This window comes from Tribolium castaneum, chromosome 2 (assembly GCF_031307605.1).
Source record: "Tribolium castaneum strain GA2 chromosome 2, icTriCast1.1, whole genome shotgun sequence".
Lineage (NCBI taxonomy): Eukaryota > Metazoa > Arthropoda > Insecta > Coleoptera > Tenebrionidae > Tribolium > Tribolium castaneum.
Window position 1 is genome coordinate 389,396 of NC_087395.1, and position 17,844 is coordinate 407,239.

General features: G+C 30.6%; 2 protein-coding genes across 11 annotated transcripts in view; one reads left to right on the top strand and one right to left on the bottom strand.

The window, feature by feature from the left end:
* Positions 1-4,459: 4,459 nt before the first annotated feature.
* On the bottom strand, positions 4,460-5,712 carry LOC135265333 (uncharacterized). The gene is made up of 2 exons (XM_064354721.1): positions 4,941-5,712; positions 4,460-4,884 (listed from the first exon to the last, which is right to left on the bottom strand). Exons 1-2 carry the CDS (start codon positions 5,605-5,607, stop codon positions 4,460-4,462), a joined length of 1,092 nt encoding a protein of 363 aa, XP_064210791.1. The 5' UTR covers positions 5,608-5,712.
* A 1,779-nt stretch (positions 5,713-7,491) lies between these two features.
* The window catches only part of LOC656465 (uncharacterized protein), a 44,404-nt gene continuing 34,051 nt past the window's right edge, over positions 7,492-17,844 (top strand). For 5 of the 10 annotated variants that reach the window (XM_064354866.1, XM_064354868.1, XM_064354867.1 and 2 more), the window contains exon 1: positions 15,300-15,432. In XM_064354866.1, the coding sequence (XP_064210936.1) occupies positions 15,413-15,432 (20 nt within the window). In that variant the 5' untranslated portion in view covers positions 15,300-15,412. Of the gene's footprint in view, positions 7,529-15,298; positions 15,433-17,844 lie in introns of those variants that run through there. The other 5 variants (XM_015983084.2, XM_064354871.1, XM_064354872.1 and 2 more) reach the window with 3 other exon arrangements.

The following is a 17,844-nucleotide window of genomic DNA, read 5'->3' on the forward strand; positions in this document are numbered from 1 at the left end:
ACAAAAAAATCAGAAATATAATTATTTTGGAAAAAATTTTGGAAACAAAAATTTTTTTAATGATTCCTGTTTAAATGTTTTTCGGAAGATGTTCACAAATTAATTAACTTTCTAAATTCATTATTATTGCTGTTGTGGGTATTTTCTCTCAGAAACAATTTGGAAAAGATTTCAAATAGCGAAAAATCATTAAACAAATTCGAAATTTGTGTTATCTTTACTTTTTAGGTGCCCTTTACTAGTATAATTTTTTTGGCTAAAATTCTGATTTTGTCCAGGAAAGTCTGCTAAATCGAGATCAGAAAAAACACCAAACTAATACTAAGGTTATCTTATAATTCTTTGGCAGTTTTAATACATTTTATGCTCTGAAACAGAATTATTTTACGAAAAGTCGTCAAAAATAATTCAAAAAATCGGCAAGAATGCTTAAATAGGTTTGCTTTTTGTTGGTTTTAAATAGTTTTGAACTAAAAGCTTACCAAATATATTCGGAAACGCAATTATTTTGCGATATTTTGTCAATGAAAATTAAAAATTTTATGAAATTAAATCGGAAATTGCATAATTTTCTGTTTTTGTGCATAATTTTCGGTTTTTGTAAGTTTTTTAAGCGTTTCATCTGCTTTTTTCGGAAGGGCCGAACAAATACAAATTATTTATTTTAAAATGACTTATATTGGGAATGCAAAATGTTGAAAGAACATAAATCGTTATTGAAAAAATAGATAATAATAAGATGCAAATAAAACAGTTAATATTTTAAAAATAGATAATTACTGTACTTTATTAGCCATTTTTATTAAAAATCAACTTTATTATTGTAAAATGGATCAAAGATAACATTCCTCATTTTATATAAATAAATTAGGAGCCTTTGATTAATTAACGTTTTATTTGTTCAAATGTGAGGAAATCGATCAAAACCTATCTTTTTCAAAACTCTACTTTAGAGAGGTGTCGTAAAGAATCCATCCATAGTTATCGATCCTCAAACCAAAATGTGACTAAATAACGAATGTAGCGGAAAAGAATGGTCATCCATCAGAAGGGCAATGGCTTGTCCACGTGAACAAGAACTTTACGGTTTAAATAGAATTGTTGGACAAAACTATCATTGGCCTTTCGAGTGGAAAATATCGTCTTATGGTCCGTTCACATGTATAAGATGCATTGCGCATTTATCTGTAATGGGCTGAATTTTTTGGTTTAAAATTTGAGAAAAGTTAAGCGTGACAAGGCAACGACTTATTACCACCGCACTTTGAGGACGAGCCGAGAACAATGGACTCGTTAATTAAGACTTCTTTTATAAGGCACGAGACTTGAAAATTTCATTAAGGAACAAGTCACATGTACCACGATTTTTTAAATAATTACACTAGTTTGCAACGTTTTTACTATAAAATGAAACGCTGACGGCGAAAAAAAATTAAGACGTCAAGTTTGTTAAATATGTATTATAATTAACTCTATTGGACAATTTTTGCAACATGAAAAATTTTACAAATTGCTTCTTCTTTTGTACTATTACCAAAAACCTTAATTACTTTCTTCAATCTTGATGGAAACATTCACCATGTTCATAGGTTAGGCTTCAAGGTTTTGTTAGAATAATTAAACACAAACAAAGAAAAAGTTGTTTGGGCTTAATTTTCATTCACCTAATCATGGATTTGTTTAACGAATTTAACATATGCCAAAGACACCACGAAATTCAAACTCAAAACGTTTGCAAAATTGACACAGATTTGGGTTAAGTGGGAGTAGCTTCGGCTAAACTTCGCCTGTAATAAAGACTATTTATTATTATTATTATTATTATTATTATTATTATTATTATTATTATTATTATTATAACTATTATAAATAAATAAATAATATAAATTAATAACTTTTTTCTTCTTTCTTCTTCTTCTTTCTTTTTTCTTTTAGTGTAAGTTTGTCTTATTGTAAGATATATTTTTGAAAGTTGGTACTCACCCATAATACGTTGCGTTCTGCTTAATGGACATATTTCCAAGATGGTTATTCCGGAAATCGCTATCAACTTTTTTATTTGAAATGGAAACGTAAGTTTAACCGTTTTTGAGAGATTTAAGATTTTTTAAAAGTTTTTGGAATTGCACCTGTCACTTAAAAAATCTGTAACTCTCTTAGTTTTAGAGATTTAGAAATCATATTTGGAGAGTTAAAAGAGACAGCCTATATTTGTTCTCCAGTGTGTTTAAAATTGGAAGAAAGTTAATAAACCCAAATATTTTAAGGTTAAGTTTGGACAACTTCAAGTACCCATAACTTATTTTTTTCAAATGGGATGTCCTAATTTTTATTATATAAGATGGAGGAGATTTTTTTTCTACATCGATCTGTATTAGTATTCCCTACACCTGTCTGTAATAATTTTCAAGTTTTGTTGTTTTTTTGACATTGTAAAAATTTCTTACTAACCACAGCTATTTTTGCATAGTTTGCCATAAAACCATTTTCGATTAAACAAACGACAAACTCTGTTCAAAATTGTGTTGTCTGTCCTGTGATAACTAAATAAATTCCTTGAATGTGGATTTAGAAAACTTTATTTTCTCACATTTTTTTTCTTATTTCTATGGCAAACCTATACGAAAATGCCGATGGCTAATAAATTTTTCAATCCCAACAAAAAGTTATTGTAACTTGAGAACTATTAAACGTAAGAATAGGGAATGCTAATAGAGATCGATGCAGAATTAAATTCTCTATAATCTAGTGACATGAAACTTGTGGCATTTTATTTGAAAAAATAGAGTTATGGGTGCTTAAAGTTCTGAAAACTTAACTTTAAACATTTGAAGTTTGTTATTCTTTTTTAGAAAATCGAAAACACCGAAGGAAATATCTAGGCTTCTTCTTTCAAATAAGCTAAAAAATATTTCCAAATTTTTAGAAATGGGTGAGTTATCGATTTTTGAAATTAGAAGGTGCAAAACCAAAAAAAATTAAGAAACCCTAAATATTTCGTAAATGGCTAAATTTAGGTATAGGGCAGATTTATAAAAACTACCTTAAAATAACTCAAGTAATCCAAAAACAAATTAAAAAATTAGGCTTTTCATTTAAAATTAGGAAATTGATAGCGACTTCCGGTATAACCGGAAGCGTCACCATCTTGAAAATATTTTCATTGAGCATAACTTAACAGATTATGGCTGAATACCAACTTTCAGAAATATCTTTATTAGAATCTTCAATACTTCTAATGTGGGGTTTAGACGGAACACCCTGTATACACCAAAACCAAAAAAAAGTTTCGGAACTTTTAGTGAATATATTTAAAAAACTAGACGTAATAGACAAATATGACCTCTATTTTATTTATCTGCCGAAAACAAAATTTGGTATAAATTATCTCTTAGTAAAAGAAAAAAAATTGTAAACTAGTGTTATTGTTTTGAAAATCGTGTGTATTATGTATTAATGATAAATCAATCGAGCAAAACTTCTCTTTCCTCCAGGCTGGCTATGATTGATCAAGCACCCCCTAGAGCCTTGCTCATCATCGCCCTTCCTGTAAAAAAGAATTTTCAGATTGATTTCGGCTCTAGGTGTGGTGGCACAGGTGTTTTGAGCCAAAGCAAGCAAAAGACGAATGAATGTATTAAGATAAGGTTGAGCCGCATGTGAGACTTTGAGTAATTGTTGAAAGTAAAAATCCCTTTGGAAAGAAAGGAAAGTTTGTCTCTCTAGCTGTAAGTAGACATTTGCGTGCCCGTAATGTTCGATTTGTCCCACCGCGCGAGTGTCTGCAAATGGTGATGAAGTGGGAAGGAGGAGAAATGGGGGTTGTATCGGGCACGGAGTCGCGTAACGCGGATTCCTTCGGGTCTCTAATGTAGCAGACAAGCTGATGAAGACAACTCACTCGCATGGGACAACGAACCGGAGGCGGGATGGACCCCACACATACACACACACTATACCGAGGAAATTAACGCCAACAGTGGCGTGCCAAATAACCGCAAAATAAATTAAGAAATTAAGAAAAGAAAAAATGACACAATCTAATTATAATCGATATTTGGAGTGTTTGCGTTTTATTCCAAAAACCGCCAAACATAGACTAAAAGTGAAACTCATTGGTTTGTAAAAACGTTAAAAATTAAATGTTTTGACAAGATATCTTCAAAAAATTGCGTCTTAGTCTAAAAATTTACTAAACTGGTCAATATAACAAGGTAAACTCGTTTTACTTGTAATGCTATTTCTGTTGCAATAACTTAAATTCACAGTTCAAATTACTTCCTTTAAATATCAAGCGTTCATTTAAAAAAAAAACTCTAGAGTGCTTTGAAATTAAAAAACAATTGTTTTGTATGTCTATGATTAATTCGTGCACTTACTTGTCAAATTGAAAGATTTCATAACCTTACTTTTTGACAATTAAAAAATAACACATTTTCGTAAAAATATTTATTTATTACTATAAAAACTGTTGGAAATGTCTTTCTTGTTGCTCAACACACATAACACAACGCCTTCGAACACTGTTTAACACATTACTCAGTTCAAGTGGATTTTCGTTAATTTCATTAATTTTCTGTTGAATGCGTCGTCTTAATTCACCAATAGTTGGAATTGGTGTAACAAAAATTGAATTTTTAATGCGTGGCCAAAGATAAAAGTCGCAAGGCGTTAAATCACATGATCTTGGGGGATAATCATTTGCTGTACTCCTGCTAATTATTCTGTCATCAAAAAACGTTCTCAGAAAGTCTAAAGTTTCTGCTGTGCAATGCGCTGTTGCACCATCTTGTTGAAACAAACCTTCTCGTAATTCATCATCGTGAAGTTCTTCGATAAAAGGCGTAAGAATTTCTTCGCGATAACGAACTGCAGTTAATGTTCCTAAAAAGCACATCAAACTGTAGTTTTAACACTAGCATTACGAAAAAACACTCAACCTTGAAAGAAAATTGGACCGACAATTCTTCTTTTGCTGATAGCTGCCCAAACACCTATTTTTTCTGGATGAAGAGGTTCTTCCACAATTTCATGAGGATGTTCTGTTGCCCAAATTCTCATGTTTTGTGAATTCGTGTAGCCAGACAGGTGAAACCATGCTTCGTCCGTAAAGAAAGTTTTTTCCAAAAGTTCATTGTTATTTGCAATGTTATCCAAAAACCACTGACAATACTGTAATCTCCTAGGAAAATCCACAGGTTGTAACTCTTGCACAGATTGAACACGATATGGGTACACATGTAAATCTTTTCGTAAAAGTTTATGGCAAGTACCAACAGAAAGTTCAACTTGTTGAGACAGATGTCTAATCGAAGTTTTTGGGTCTTGCTCCAAAATTTCCTGTGTAGCATGAATAACTTCTTCTGTTCGCTCAGTTGGTCTTCCACTACCTTCTTTACGCGAGGTGGACGCAGTTCCACGAAACAAGTTCACATTTCGGTGAAGGGTGTTTTTAAATTCTTCATAGACGATAACAACCTCAGGAAAAGCTTCTCGAAACTCCTCCAGGCACGGTTGAATTGAATATTTCCAAACACCGTTCACTTTCTGTCCATTTCGGAAATAACTTTCCAACAAAAAGGCTTTTTGTTCACTGGTATACACCATGATTACAAATCAAGAAAACACGAAATTTAGTATTGAAAAATACTGTTTTTTTATGTTCGGTAAACAGAATCAACAACCACAGAAAATCACACAAAAACCAAGCTTGTTTTGGTGGAAACTGGCGGAAACGAAAAAAATGTAAAGTTATGAATTCTGGTTTAATAGGCAACCAACAATACAATGCCAAAATTGTGTACTAGCCATGGGCATTAGCTAAGAAATACGTAAAAAATTCAACGCATGCTGCGAGTTTTTTTTTTAATGAACGCCTGATAGTTTTCGTAGAGAAGTAAAAGTTTGTTTCTTCTATATTAAATTTATCATCAAGACGTTGTTTTTTTTTCATGACTTATCTATACTTTTCTAGTATTTTTTTTTGTATCATGTATCGTCTAAACTTTGCCTAAATAAATAAAAACACTGAGATAGAACTAAAACTAACGTACAAAATTAATACTTTTGTTACTAGTCATTTTTCTAAAAAAATCCTGGAGATCAATTTTATATTGTTAATGGATACATTCTGACATAATAATGACATTTTTAACGTCATTTATTGAGTAATAGCACATAAACCACATAAAAAAGAAAAAATTAATATATAAATGTGTATTGCTTTGATCCAAGTGAGCAATATCTTGCGAATAAATCAAAAATAACAAAATTTTTAATGACTTAAGATTTTTACTTTTTACTGTCTAAGTAATTGGTTTCTGAATTAATTTGTAATATATTTTGCTCCGATCCAGCAACATTTTGCGGAAAAAGGTCACCTTTTAATTCCAAAAAAATTTAGCAAAACAGCAAGTATAGCAATTTCTTTCTTTTTAAATAATGTAAATACTGACAAAAGTATTAAAACTCTCAAAAAGCACACTAAAATAATTAAATTTTTGTTTATTTTGTAGTCTTCTGATCAATTTCCGAATAAAATGTGAACTTTTGGCCAAAAATTTTGTAATGTTCACAAAAATAGATTTAAGGAACTTTCGTGGCGAAAAATACTCTTAAACAAAAATAAAATAAATTTGAAGTACCTTCTTGCAATAATGATATTATGAGATCGAAAAAATAGTGAATTAGAGCAAGCCTTGAAAGTGAAGTGTAACCTTAGCTACTTCTTATGCTGTGTAAAACCAAAAGCTAGAATATGTCTAAAGTTTCGCTTACACTGGTGGCTCTAATTCAGAATATTTTCGAACTCATAGTATTTTATTCCATCGTAAATAATAACAGTATATTATCATACGAGCTTTATAAAACGCAAACCAAAGTAGAAAAAATAATATTTTATGCATTATTTACTCCATGGTAAAATGAATTTTATCGTCTAGAGAAATATGATTCACAAACGTTGTTTTTCTTTTTCAGCTGAAACCGATCGCAAAGATAAAATATAACTTTAACGTTTATAATAATAAATAACTATTGATTTTTTTGAAAAATTACATTTTTATATCATTTTTTTCAAGCTTCCCATAGCAACGTGTGTTAAATTAAAATGTTCGAAAAAACAAAATTTTGAATAACACTCATACGAAAACGCTTAAAGTTCTCGGGTGTCTAAGTACGTAACTCGCATAAGCTCGTTGCATAACGACAGTCCTCGACTTTAAGCTTGTGTTTTTAGAAAAGATATACAAATTCTTTTATAAATATAAATATAAAGGAATTTGTAGATTGTAAAAATAATAATTATTTTTAATAAAAATTAAGCGAAGGTATCGATAGTGCTATACTTATAAGTTATATTTCCGAACGTGTTAAAAAAGCAAGTCTTGCATGTATTTAAATTGTTTAGTGTAAATATTTAATTTTTGAATAATTTTTTGGTAATTTAATTGTTGAAGCAAGTAATAATTTTTCTATTTTGATTTCAGGTAGAGGAGCGGAGGCCTGGGATTAGAAGAGCCGAAAATAGGTGAGTAAAAATATCGTTTTGAGACCAAAAACCGATCTTTTTATATTGAAGCTGCCATGCATGATTTAAAACCCGCATATCCACATCTGAACCGCAATATATTATAGCGTCTAACTTTTTATTGGAAGCAGATCTATCATACATACATCAGTGCTAGCGTGACAACTTAAATATTTAACAGGAACAAAGCTTAAAAAAAGTGTCTTTCGAAGATTGCGGTTAATATTTTTAACAATTTGTTTTTCGCACAACAGACATGAAAAAAATAAATCAAATTGAAAATTTTGAATGCAAATCCATTTATAGGCATTGGCTTTTGGCGGTCAGGTTCTTGTAATATATAAAATAGCGTTTAGTTGGTTGTTATCTCGATGGTTGCGCCTACGTGACATATTGTTGGCTGAACAATAAAAAGCGAATGGAGTTGTAGGCGAATGCATAAATACTGTGGCCACATTTGCCTGCGACGCGATAAAGAAAGACGAAGGAAAGGAAACCGACAAAACTGATGACTAATTTGTCGAAAGTCTTTGGAGGCGGGGAACAGCGATAAGAAGCGGGCTTGAACGGCGTCATGTGCACACAGACTAACGCCATGTTGGCCTGATTTACGACACTTGCGGTGGGATGCTCACCTGACAATTTTATTCTTTTATTAAATGGGCGGAACCTGATGGTCACCCCTCAACTTATAAATTAATTGGTTTAAACAAAATCTGAAGGTATTTGAAACCTTGGGATTGTTTGGACGGGCAAAAATCTTTGTATTTTGGTGGATATTTGTAATATAAAAAAATGTTTTTTTAGAAAAAAAAACTTTCTTTTAAAGATTATAAAAATAAAAAATAATGTTTTTAAATTTTAAATTTCAAATTCTAATTTGAAAAAAATAGCGACATTTGTTTGTAACGAAACCTAATAAAAATGATTAGGTATTAATATATTTCCCATTGACCAACATACCGTTAATGTTGGAATAAGTTACGGTATGTACACATCGAAAACTTATTTGTGAACATAACCTAAAACTTCAAAACCCCATTTAGGGGGTATTTAACCACATTGTATTGTATTGTTACGCAAATTAAGTAAGTATGCAAAATTTCAGTTCATTGGAACAACGAGGACCCTTTCAAGTTTGGCTCCAAAAGTATGAAACAGACAGACAGACAACAAAGCAAGTTAAATAAAAGCTTTTAAAAATAAAAGTTTTTACAAATAATAACTAAAAAATTATTTATAAAGTAAGTCTTGTCATGCTATCACTATTAGTGACATGTCCGTTTTAATTTTTAAACCTTTTAAATTATGTAATTGATACTGCTTAAGTTCCTGATGATGTTAGAATTAGAATGAAACTAGTCGACCAAAGCAATTTTGTTTTTATTTCTTGTCCCTGTAACTGGATCCATCTTACCATCATAAATTTCCAAGGCAGCAAATATTTGAATTTGTTCTGACCAAGTTGCAACATCCAACTATTAAAAAAAGCTGCCCAAAAATTTATGCAAAATTTCTAATCGATTTATAATGATGATTACATTTTTTGCCGTTTAATGAAGAAAAAAGTGAGACATTTCAGTAGAAAAAATTGACATCTCAAAACATAACTTTCAAAATTTGGAGTTTGTAGACATATTCAATTCAAAACCTTTCTTTCTCATTTGATTCTAAAGTATCCAAAAGTTTTAAACTTGTCGATATTTGAAGGAAAAAGCTACAAGTATAGAGAAAACTGGTAAACATTTCTCAAAAAGAATTTAACTAATTTAAAAACACAATAAGATACACAGGTTCTAAATAACACGACTAGTTGCAACGTTTCGTTTCTATAATGAACTTCATCAGGCGAAAATTGTACATAATCACCACAATTAATTTACATACCCTTCAACTCGCTCAAATTCTTGAAAGTAACATTGAAAGATGGAATTGATCTGAATGAATTTTGAATTAATTTAAAAGAGTAACAATATTGAGATTTACAAAACACACACAACACTACGTCTTGACACCAACTCATAAGGTCTTAGTTCAAAAAGTTTAATTGGGGATGGGTGGAACCTGTTGTTATCTTTGTGCAAAACGGACAAATGAAAAAATTTAAAAATTGATCTAAATTGCTGAAACTATTGTTTTTAATAAGATTTGTAATAAAATACCAACAATTTGAACGACAACCTATGAGAAAAGACCTATAGCTAATGAATTTCTCAGTCCCAACAAAAAGTTATTGTAACTTGAAAACTATTAAACACAAGTACAGGGAATGCTAATTCAAATTGATGCAGAAATAAATTCTCTACGATTTAATGAAATAAAACTTGGGCATTTCATTTGAAAAAATTGAGTTATAGGTGCTTATAGTTTTGAAAACCTAAACTTAAATATTTGGGATTTGTTTTTCTTATTTAGAAATTTGAAAACACCAAAACAAAAATCTAGGCTTCCTTCAAATGAGCTAAAAAATATTTCCAAATTTTAAAAAATGACAGAGTTATCAATTTTTCATCTTGAAGGTGCAAATTGAAAAAAAACCTTAAAATTCAGGTATAACGAAAGCTTATGAAAGCTATCTTAAAATTACTCTAGTGATTCAAAAACTCATTAAAAATATAGCTTTTTATTTAGAACAAGAAAGTTCATAGCGACTTCCGGTATAACCGGAAGTGTCACCATTTTGAAAATATTTTCATTGAACAGGACTAAAAGACTATGGTTGTATAATATATTTTCAAATGACTATCACTATTGAAACTACCATTACTTCTAATGTGGGATTCAGACGGAACACCCTGTATAAGTTGTGTTGCTCTTGTACTTTTGTAATTTATGTTTAAAAATACTCTAAAAATGATTACTACTTTTGTTCTGTACTGTGCTAAGGATAACAAGCACTCAACAAGAACACTTATTTAGTTTTTTAGGTGATAAATGGTGGATGCGCCGGGTCATTTACACATAAGTCTAATTTTGTAATTGTGATCGAATGTTACATTTCCAGTAAAAAGTAAAAATAGATAATTAAGGTTTTTATGCAACAATAATACTAACACTGATCTGTAAAAAAGAAATCTAAGTAAAGTCCAAAAAAAAGATTTTTCTAAGATTTAAATGGATTAGAGTTGAGTTAATGCAAAACCAAACACAACAAGTATAGAACTTTGCGACAAGAGATGAATAAATCACAAATAATTTTGGGAGAGAGGAGAAGAAGAATATGCTTGCGGACCAGTGAAATTAAATAATTACTCTTATTCATTTTAAATACATCTATGATAAAATGTATTTAAAAGTCAGTAAATAACAAATAACAAATTTAACAAAATAAAGTCAAATAACAAATTATGTTATTGAAATGAAAACAATGTGTAGATTCACAGAAAAAAAACAGTTACGTAGCAATGAAATTGTAATTAGCGCTTCAAAAGTCGTGTCAGAGTGTCTAAAGGCTATATTAATAAAAAGGTGGAAAAATTAAATGTAAATCATAACGAAACAGTACACAGAAAAATGACATTTTAAATGGTTCTTAATTAGCAAACTAAACCCACTCTCTTTAAAAAAGATTAAACCGTATGTTTGTGAAACGTCGTAATGCCAGATGACTGACATGAGCCGCTGCGGCTTTCACCCTTTAAACGAGGGGAAAGCCGAAAAAAGTAGACCTATTAACCCGATATACGGGTCATTCTTTTACTTGCCGCTTCTATGCGATATTGTCATTATTTTTTTAAGAAGCTGACAATACGAGGGGAATTTAGATTTTTAACGCGAACAAAACTATTAATTACTATTTAAATTAGTTTTAATTGTAAATGGCAGTTGTGACCCATCTTGAATATGCAAAGTGTCCCTAAATGGGTATGTTTATCGATGAGTTTGTGAAATGTCTGATGCGTCCTAAAAGCTACCGATATGAATTGTCATCTGATTTTAAAATGCAATTAGCATTTATACGTCTATACTTTTAATGAAATTTTAATCAGAAGTTTGAACTGTCAGCGCATGAAATGTGTGTAAAAGTGTTCAGTTTTCATTTCCTCGGACGAGGGTCGCTTAAGGGTTCATGCGAGCATAACGCCATGCTCTCATACACAGGCCTCCAGAAATTTCATTAAATCAAAACTATTTTTGAGAGTCTAGTAGGTGGTGGGGATTATTTTTGTACATTCACACACACACACAAATCAAAGAGCGATTTGTGAATGACGTAGCCATAATTAGAAACGGGGCAAAGTAAGTAAGCAAGCAGCTCGTATATCAGAGTACGAAAGCATAAATCTGGTTATATTTACAGACAGGTTCATAGATCGGTCCGAGATATCGCGTATGGTGGATTTCTTAAGGCGGCTGGGCCATATATCACCCAGTATATCACGTCGGGCCGATAAATCAGGGCGCCAGAGCGGACGGTATATGCCAGGTCGCAGGCGGCACCGACGTCGCACCCCCAACTACCTCCGACGCTTCAGGCCGAACAATATTTTCGATAATTACGCTTGCACGTCGACCCGGTTCAGTTCGACGGTTGTTTGAATACAAACCCCTTGGCTTTTCTGCACGAGAAGGGTTTGTGCATGGACGATGGTGCCTGATGCAAAAATAAATAACCACGGCTGAAATTTTTGGCCCAAAAATTCATTGAGAACTAATTATTTATCATTAAAAGTACTATGAGAGGCTTGATCGATAAAAATGTGTTTTAAACAAATCGTTTTTACAAATTTATACAATTGGCGCAGTCGGTAAGAAACGCAAAAAAGGGGTGAAATTATTTCATTATATATTTGGGTTGAAAAATAGAAATGTCTTTTGTACGAATTACTATAATTAGCTTAGTTATAGGAAACACAAAAATGGCAGACCTTTTCTACAAAAAATTATTGAGAACAAATTATTTCACTAATAATAATACATGAAAAACATGGAAAATACAAATTTCTTTTAATCAGATCATTTTTTAACAATGTCAAACAAATTGGCGCAGTCGGTAGGGAACGCAAAAAAGGGATGACATTTTATGCAAAATCTATTGATTCATAACAAATTATTTCATTACATAATAGGGTTGACAAATAGAAATGCCTTTTAAACAAATCTTTTTTACAAATTTATACTACAATTAGAAAACACAAAAGTGGCTGACATTTTATACAAAATAATTATTGAGAAGAAAATATTTCACTAATCATAATAACATGACCGACTTGGAAAATACGAATTTCTTTTAACCATATCTTTTTTCAAGAATTTTATACAAATTGGCGCAGTTGGTAGATAAGGTTAAAAAGGACAGAAATGTTTATAAAATAACAGTTCGTTGAGAACAAAGTATTTACCATTAGTAATAATATTAGTACTAATGCATAAGAGACTTGCTAAATAGTAATGTCGTTTAATGAAATCATTTTTACAAATTTGTATAATTGGCGCAGTCGGTAGGAAACGCATAAAAGGGGCAACATTTTATACAAAATCTATTGATTGATAACAAATTATTTCATTACATAATAGGGCTGAATAATGGAAATGTCTTTTAAACAAATCTTTTTGTGCAAATTTATACTATATTTGGCGCAAAAATGGCAGATATAATTGGCGATGTCGATAAATAAGGTGAAAAAAGACAAACATTTTTATTAATAATAACTTGTTGAAAACAAATTATTTCGTTAGTTTTATTCGAAAAAATTGATTTCTCTACATATAATTTCCAAGCTTTGGAGTTAATACAATTTTAAAATATTCAAAAATTTTGAAGTTATCGAATTTTAAAGAAGAATGTATAAGGAAACTTGTCAAAAATTACTTAAAAGTAATTCAACTATTTCCAAACCACAATAATAGACACTGTTTTTTATTTAGTGACAAAAAGTATATCGATTTAAAAAATTGTCACGCTCTAAGAACTAATACTTTCTTCTTTTCCACATTTTTTCAGTCTAAATTTTTTGATTAAGACAGTGGACGTTTGTCTTGTCTACTATGTCATTCGTAAACTTTTTTACTTTTCCAAATTGCATTAATTATTTACCATTAGTAATACTAATAATACATGAAAGGCTGAGAGACTAAGTAAATAGTGATGTCGTTTTATTAAATATTTTTTTTACAAATTCATATAATTGGCGCAGTCGGTAGGAAACGCAAAAGAAGGCAGACATTTTATACAAAAAAATTCAATGAGAACAAATTATCTCACAAATAATATTACATAAGAGACTTGAAAAATACGAATTTTGTTTCTAATCACATCTTCTTTTACAATTCTATAGAAATTGGCGCAGTCAGTAGGAAACAAAAAATACAGATTTTTTTTACAAAAACAATTTAATGGACACAAATTGATGAAAAGCTTAAAAAATAACAATGTCTTTTAAACATTTTTTAACTATCTTATAAATATTGGCGCAGCCAGTAGGAAAGGCCAAAATGACAAGCATTTTGTGCAATAACAATTTATTGGGAACAAATTGTTTTGTTCATAGTAGCTTGAAAAGTATGCGGTAGGAAATTATGAGCGAAATTATGAGACACAATTAATATTTTAAAGCTATGTATAAGTAAAATGTTAGAAAAATCTAGTTTTGAATGTATTTTTGTTTTTATATTTTTGTATTCTTATTTTGATAATCCAGCAAATCTATGAACAAATTTCGTATTTTTTATGTCATATGTGTAAAAAGATTTGTTGGTCTACCCGGAAACCCCAGAATCCGTAAAACAGTGAAATACTTATTATTTTTTATTGTTTTTTTTATTTTATTTTTTTGTTAGTTTCGGCAAGACTGAGGAAAAATTTTACATTCTTTGAGATACGCAGACATAAAACGTGTTAAGAATCGAATAGTGTCGACAAGATCGCAAAAAGCTTAGCGGTTTTGAAGATATCTCAGAACATGAAATTTATATTAAATATTTTTTGTATTTTTTTAATCAACTTCGGCAAAGACAAAATAGATTATATTTTTAGTACCTACCATGCGTATGTAAAATATTCTGAGAAATCGGTTGGTGTTCACAAAATCGCAAAAAACTACATTTTGAAGAATATTAATAAATGTTTTTATTATTGAAACCGTCATTAAAACTGCTGTAGCCAACGATGAAATATTGAAACATGCGGTTTCCATCACTAGACATCCTAGAAAACAACGAGCTTCACATACGAACCGCATTAGTGGCGCCATCTCCCGCCTCCAGGTTTCAATATTGTACTGGTGATTTAGACTCAGCTTAGTATTAGACAAAAGTAATATTCCCTTATTTAAAGCTCTGTAACCCCCGTTGAAAATTTCCTTCCAGTCAAATGTAAACAGTATCGATTCTGCAAAATTCATGTCAGTTCATAAAAAGTTCACTTTAATTTCAAACTGACGCTAACTTAGTCCGAAACTTTGCCGACACAAATTACACTTACGTTCTTTGTACTTTCTCTTTCTAACTCGCGTGAACTAGTTAGGCAAGTTGATAAGGTAGGTCTAAGAGTCGGAATTAGGGAAAAGTTTTTACGTTCGCTAACCTCCATCAAGTTTGTTTATTCCCAACGACCAACGGTTCGATAATTAAAGCAAAATTTCAGTGCTAGCTTTTTTAATATCGTGTCCTAATTTTTGCTAGTGTTCCCTCTGTCTGTCCCCTGTGCTAGATATCGACGAGTTATGGCAAAGGGGACGACTCCTTCCTTCCAGAAGCGAGGGTTGCATTCTTTTAGTTTGCGCGCGCTGCATCCACCACCAAAAGCTCCGAAAGCTCCTGCAGTTGCAACGTTGTGCGTGTTGCCTACGCACGTTAGTCCTTTGCGAGATCGCGTGCGTGCGTGTACTAGTCGCGTGTACGAAAATCAAATAAAATTGGTGATTTGTGGACGATGCTACAACGATGCAGTCTGTACTAGCTAGGTGCGTATTATCTCCACTCTGGCTCACTTAAGCCCCTTAAATCTCACTTTGAAGAAATCTTGATGTTCGAAAGTCGGGCTGGCTAAGGATTACCAACCTTAGCCAGGATAGTCCTTATTTTAGCTATCTGTATTTCGCAGGAGCTCAGGGATTTACCAACTAACTTACAGCCAACTGACGTACTTCTAAGCTGGGAGAGATAGTTTGCGGTAATTGTTATACATATTTGCTAATTACGTGGACGAGGCTTGATACAAGTACAAACCAAACGAATTTCATTCGAAATTTACTTTGTTTTATTTTAGCGAACGTCGGATCGTTCACATGCGGCGGCGAAAATGTTAAACGCATCGTTGAAATTTCCCAGTTTTGTGATGTTTACTAGCTGTTGTGCTGTATTTTAGCGAAATTTATACAACTCGCTGATTTTATTACATAAAATACTTTTCACAAATATCATGATTATATCGACTATTAACAAATATTTAGAAATTCATTCGTTTCTATAAGTTCTACAACTAAACTAAAACTGCAAATGTGATCGTAAAAACAAAAATTTAGTTCCAGATAAAAATATAATTTCCAAAATAAACAATAAACATAAACAAAAATAAAACACGCAACTGTTAGCTTTTGAATTAGTTGCCGAATTTTAGTTCAATGTCTGTTGGTGATCCACTGGCTTGTCGAATTCGGAATTCAATTTACATTTGCGACGTTAATTGTGCCTCCTTCAACTACCCATTAATCTATTCACATACAGATTCCTTAACTCATTTACCTAATTATTATTATTGTTATTTTTAATATTGAAGAATGTGAATTAAAGTTATCGATAGTTTTGAGAACATCATAAATATCATCAACTTCTAATTTTCATACTTTAATCTATATTTTATATTTTAAGATTTTAAATAATTTACTTAAAACTAAATTACTTTACCGTTAACTAGAATATACTTAAACTCTAAGTTTTAGAAAAAAATATTAATATAAAAAATTCCAGGAAATTCTAATGTTTTACTTTAGCTATTACTTCCTTTTACAAAAGGATATTGTTTTTTAGAAAGACGATCCAAATACACAACTTGCTGCTTACCAATTATTATTTTTTTCTAATATGTATGTTCGGTCTGTTTGTAATTTTTACCAAAAACTTAAGGACTTAATACTACTTAAGACCAAATTATTTTACTGTTAACTAGGAAGTAGCACTTCACTTGCTTGATTACCAGATTTACTTTTTCTTAATTTTTAAACATAAAAATTTATTTAACGTTTTTTTTTTCATTTTTAGAAAAATTCTAATGGTTTACTTTAGGTTTTACTTCTTTTTAGAAAAGGATATTTTTTTCTGAGGAAAAAAGCAATCTAACAACGACGGCTACTTTTAGCAAAAACTGTCAAATTTCGTAACTATTTTTCTCTTCTAATTGGTGGATTTTTAAGGTTCTTTTGACACTCGGTTTACACTCTTTAATACTGATGATTATTTTGACCTAAACTTTATGGACTGGTTTATAGAAAGCTTTGTTAAAATTAAACAGCACGATTGGACCAATCAAATTGGTTCAATTTGATCACGTGATCAGTTGATCACGTATTTAATTGCAGATTAACTTAATGAAGCTTTTATAAACCGACCCTTAACGATGAATCTGCATAGTTTTTAAAATAATTGACCATTTTTGAGAAAAACAAAGAGTTTTTATAAATTTATTACACAAAAACTAAAAATATCTAGAAGAACCATAGAGTTTTCACTATTTTTGAAGAAAAAGGTTTAAACTTAACTGTTCAGATGTATAGCGCATTGACAATTGAAGAAACATGCTAATGTTAAAAGTTAAGTTGCTGTTTTACTGAAAACATAAAGCAAAGTTAATAAATGAAAGAATATTTAACCTTATACAAGGTGAGTCTGCTAAAAGTATCTTACAAGTTATTTCAAAAATTAATAGTTGCATCAAATTATGTGTTTGCTATTCTACATTTTATGTTTTTCTCTACGTAAGTGAATTTTTAAAACTTTTTTTTCTCTTACTCTTAATTAAAATTAATTAATTAAAATAAAAAAAATAACTTAGAATTCATAGTAACATTTTACATTTTAATACAAGAAATAACAAATGTTTCCAGCTACTTAATAGTAATTTATTAATTAATTAATTTTAATTATTGAAAGGAAATATAGAAAAATTCTGAAAGAATTAGATAGTATAGAGCAATACACAAATCATTTGACAGCAATTGCTAAATTCTGTGCGATTATTAGTTTTTGAGATACAAGAAAATATACTTTCAATTGACTCACCCTGTAGATATTTCCAACTGACTGCATCACCTAAAATTAGTATTTTCAAGTACACAGCATGTTTTAGAAATGAGTTTTAAATGAAACACCCTCTTAAT

Bases quoted from the DNA above. Each gene is read 5' to 3' on its own strand.
- LOC135265333 (XM_064354721.1), bottom strand. From the start codon at position 5,607: ATGGTGTATACCAGTGAACAAAAAGCCTTTTTGTTGGAAAGTTATTTC. The intron at 4,885-4,940 runs GTTGAGTGTTTT...TGTGCTTTTTAG, and splicing joins CGGTCCAATTTTCTTTCAAG to GAACATTAACTGCAGTTCGT.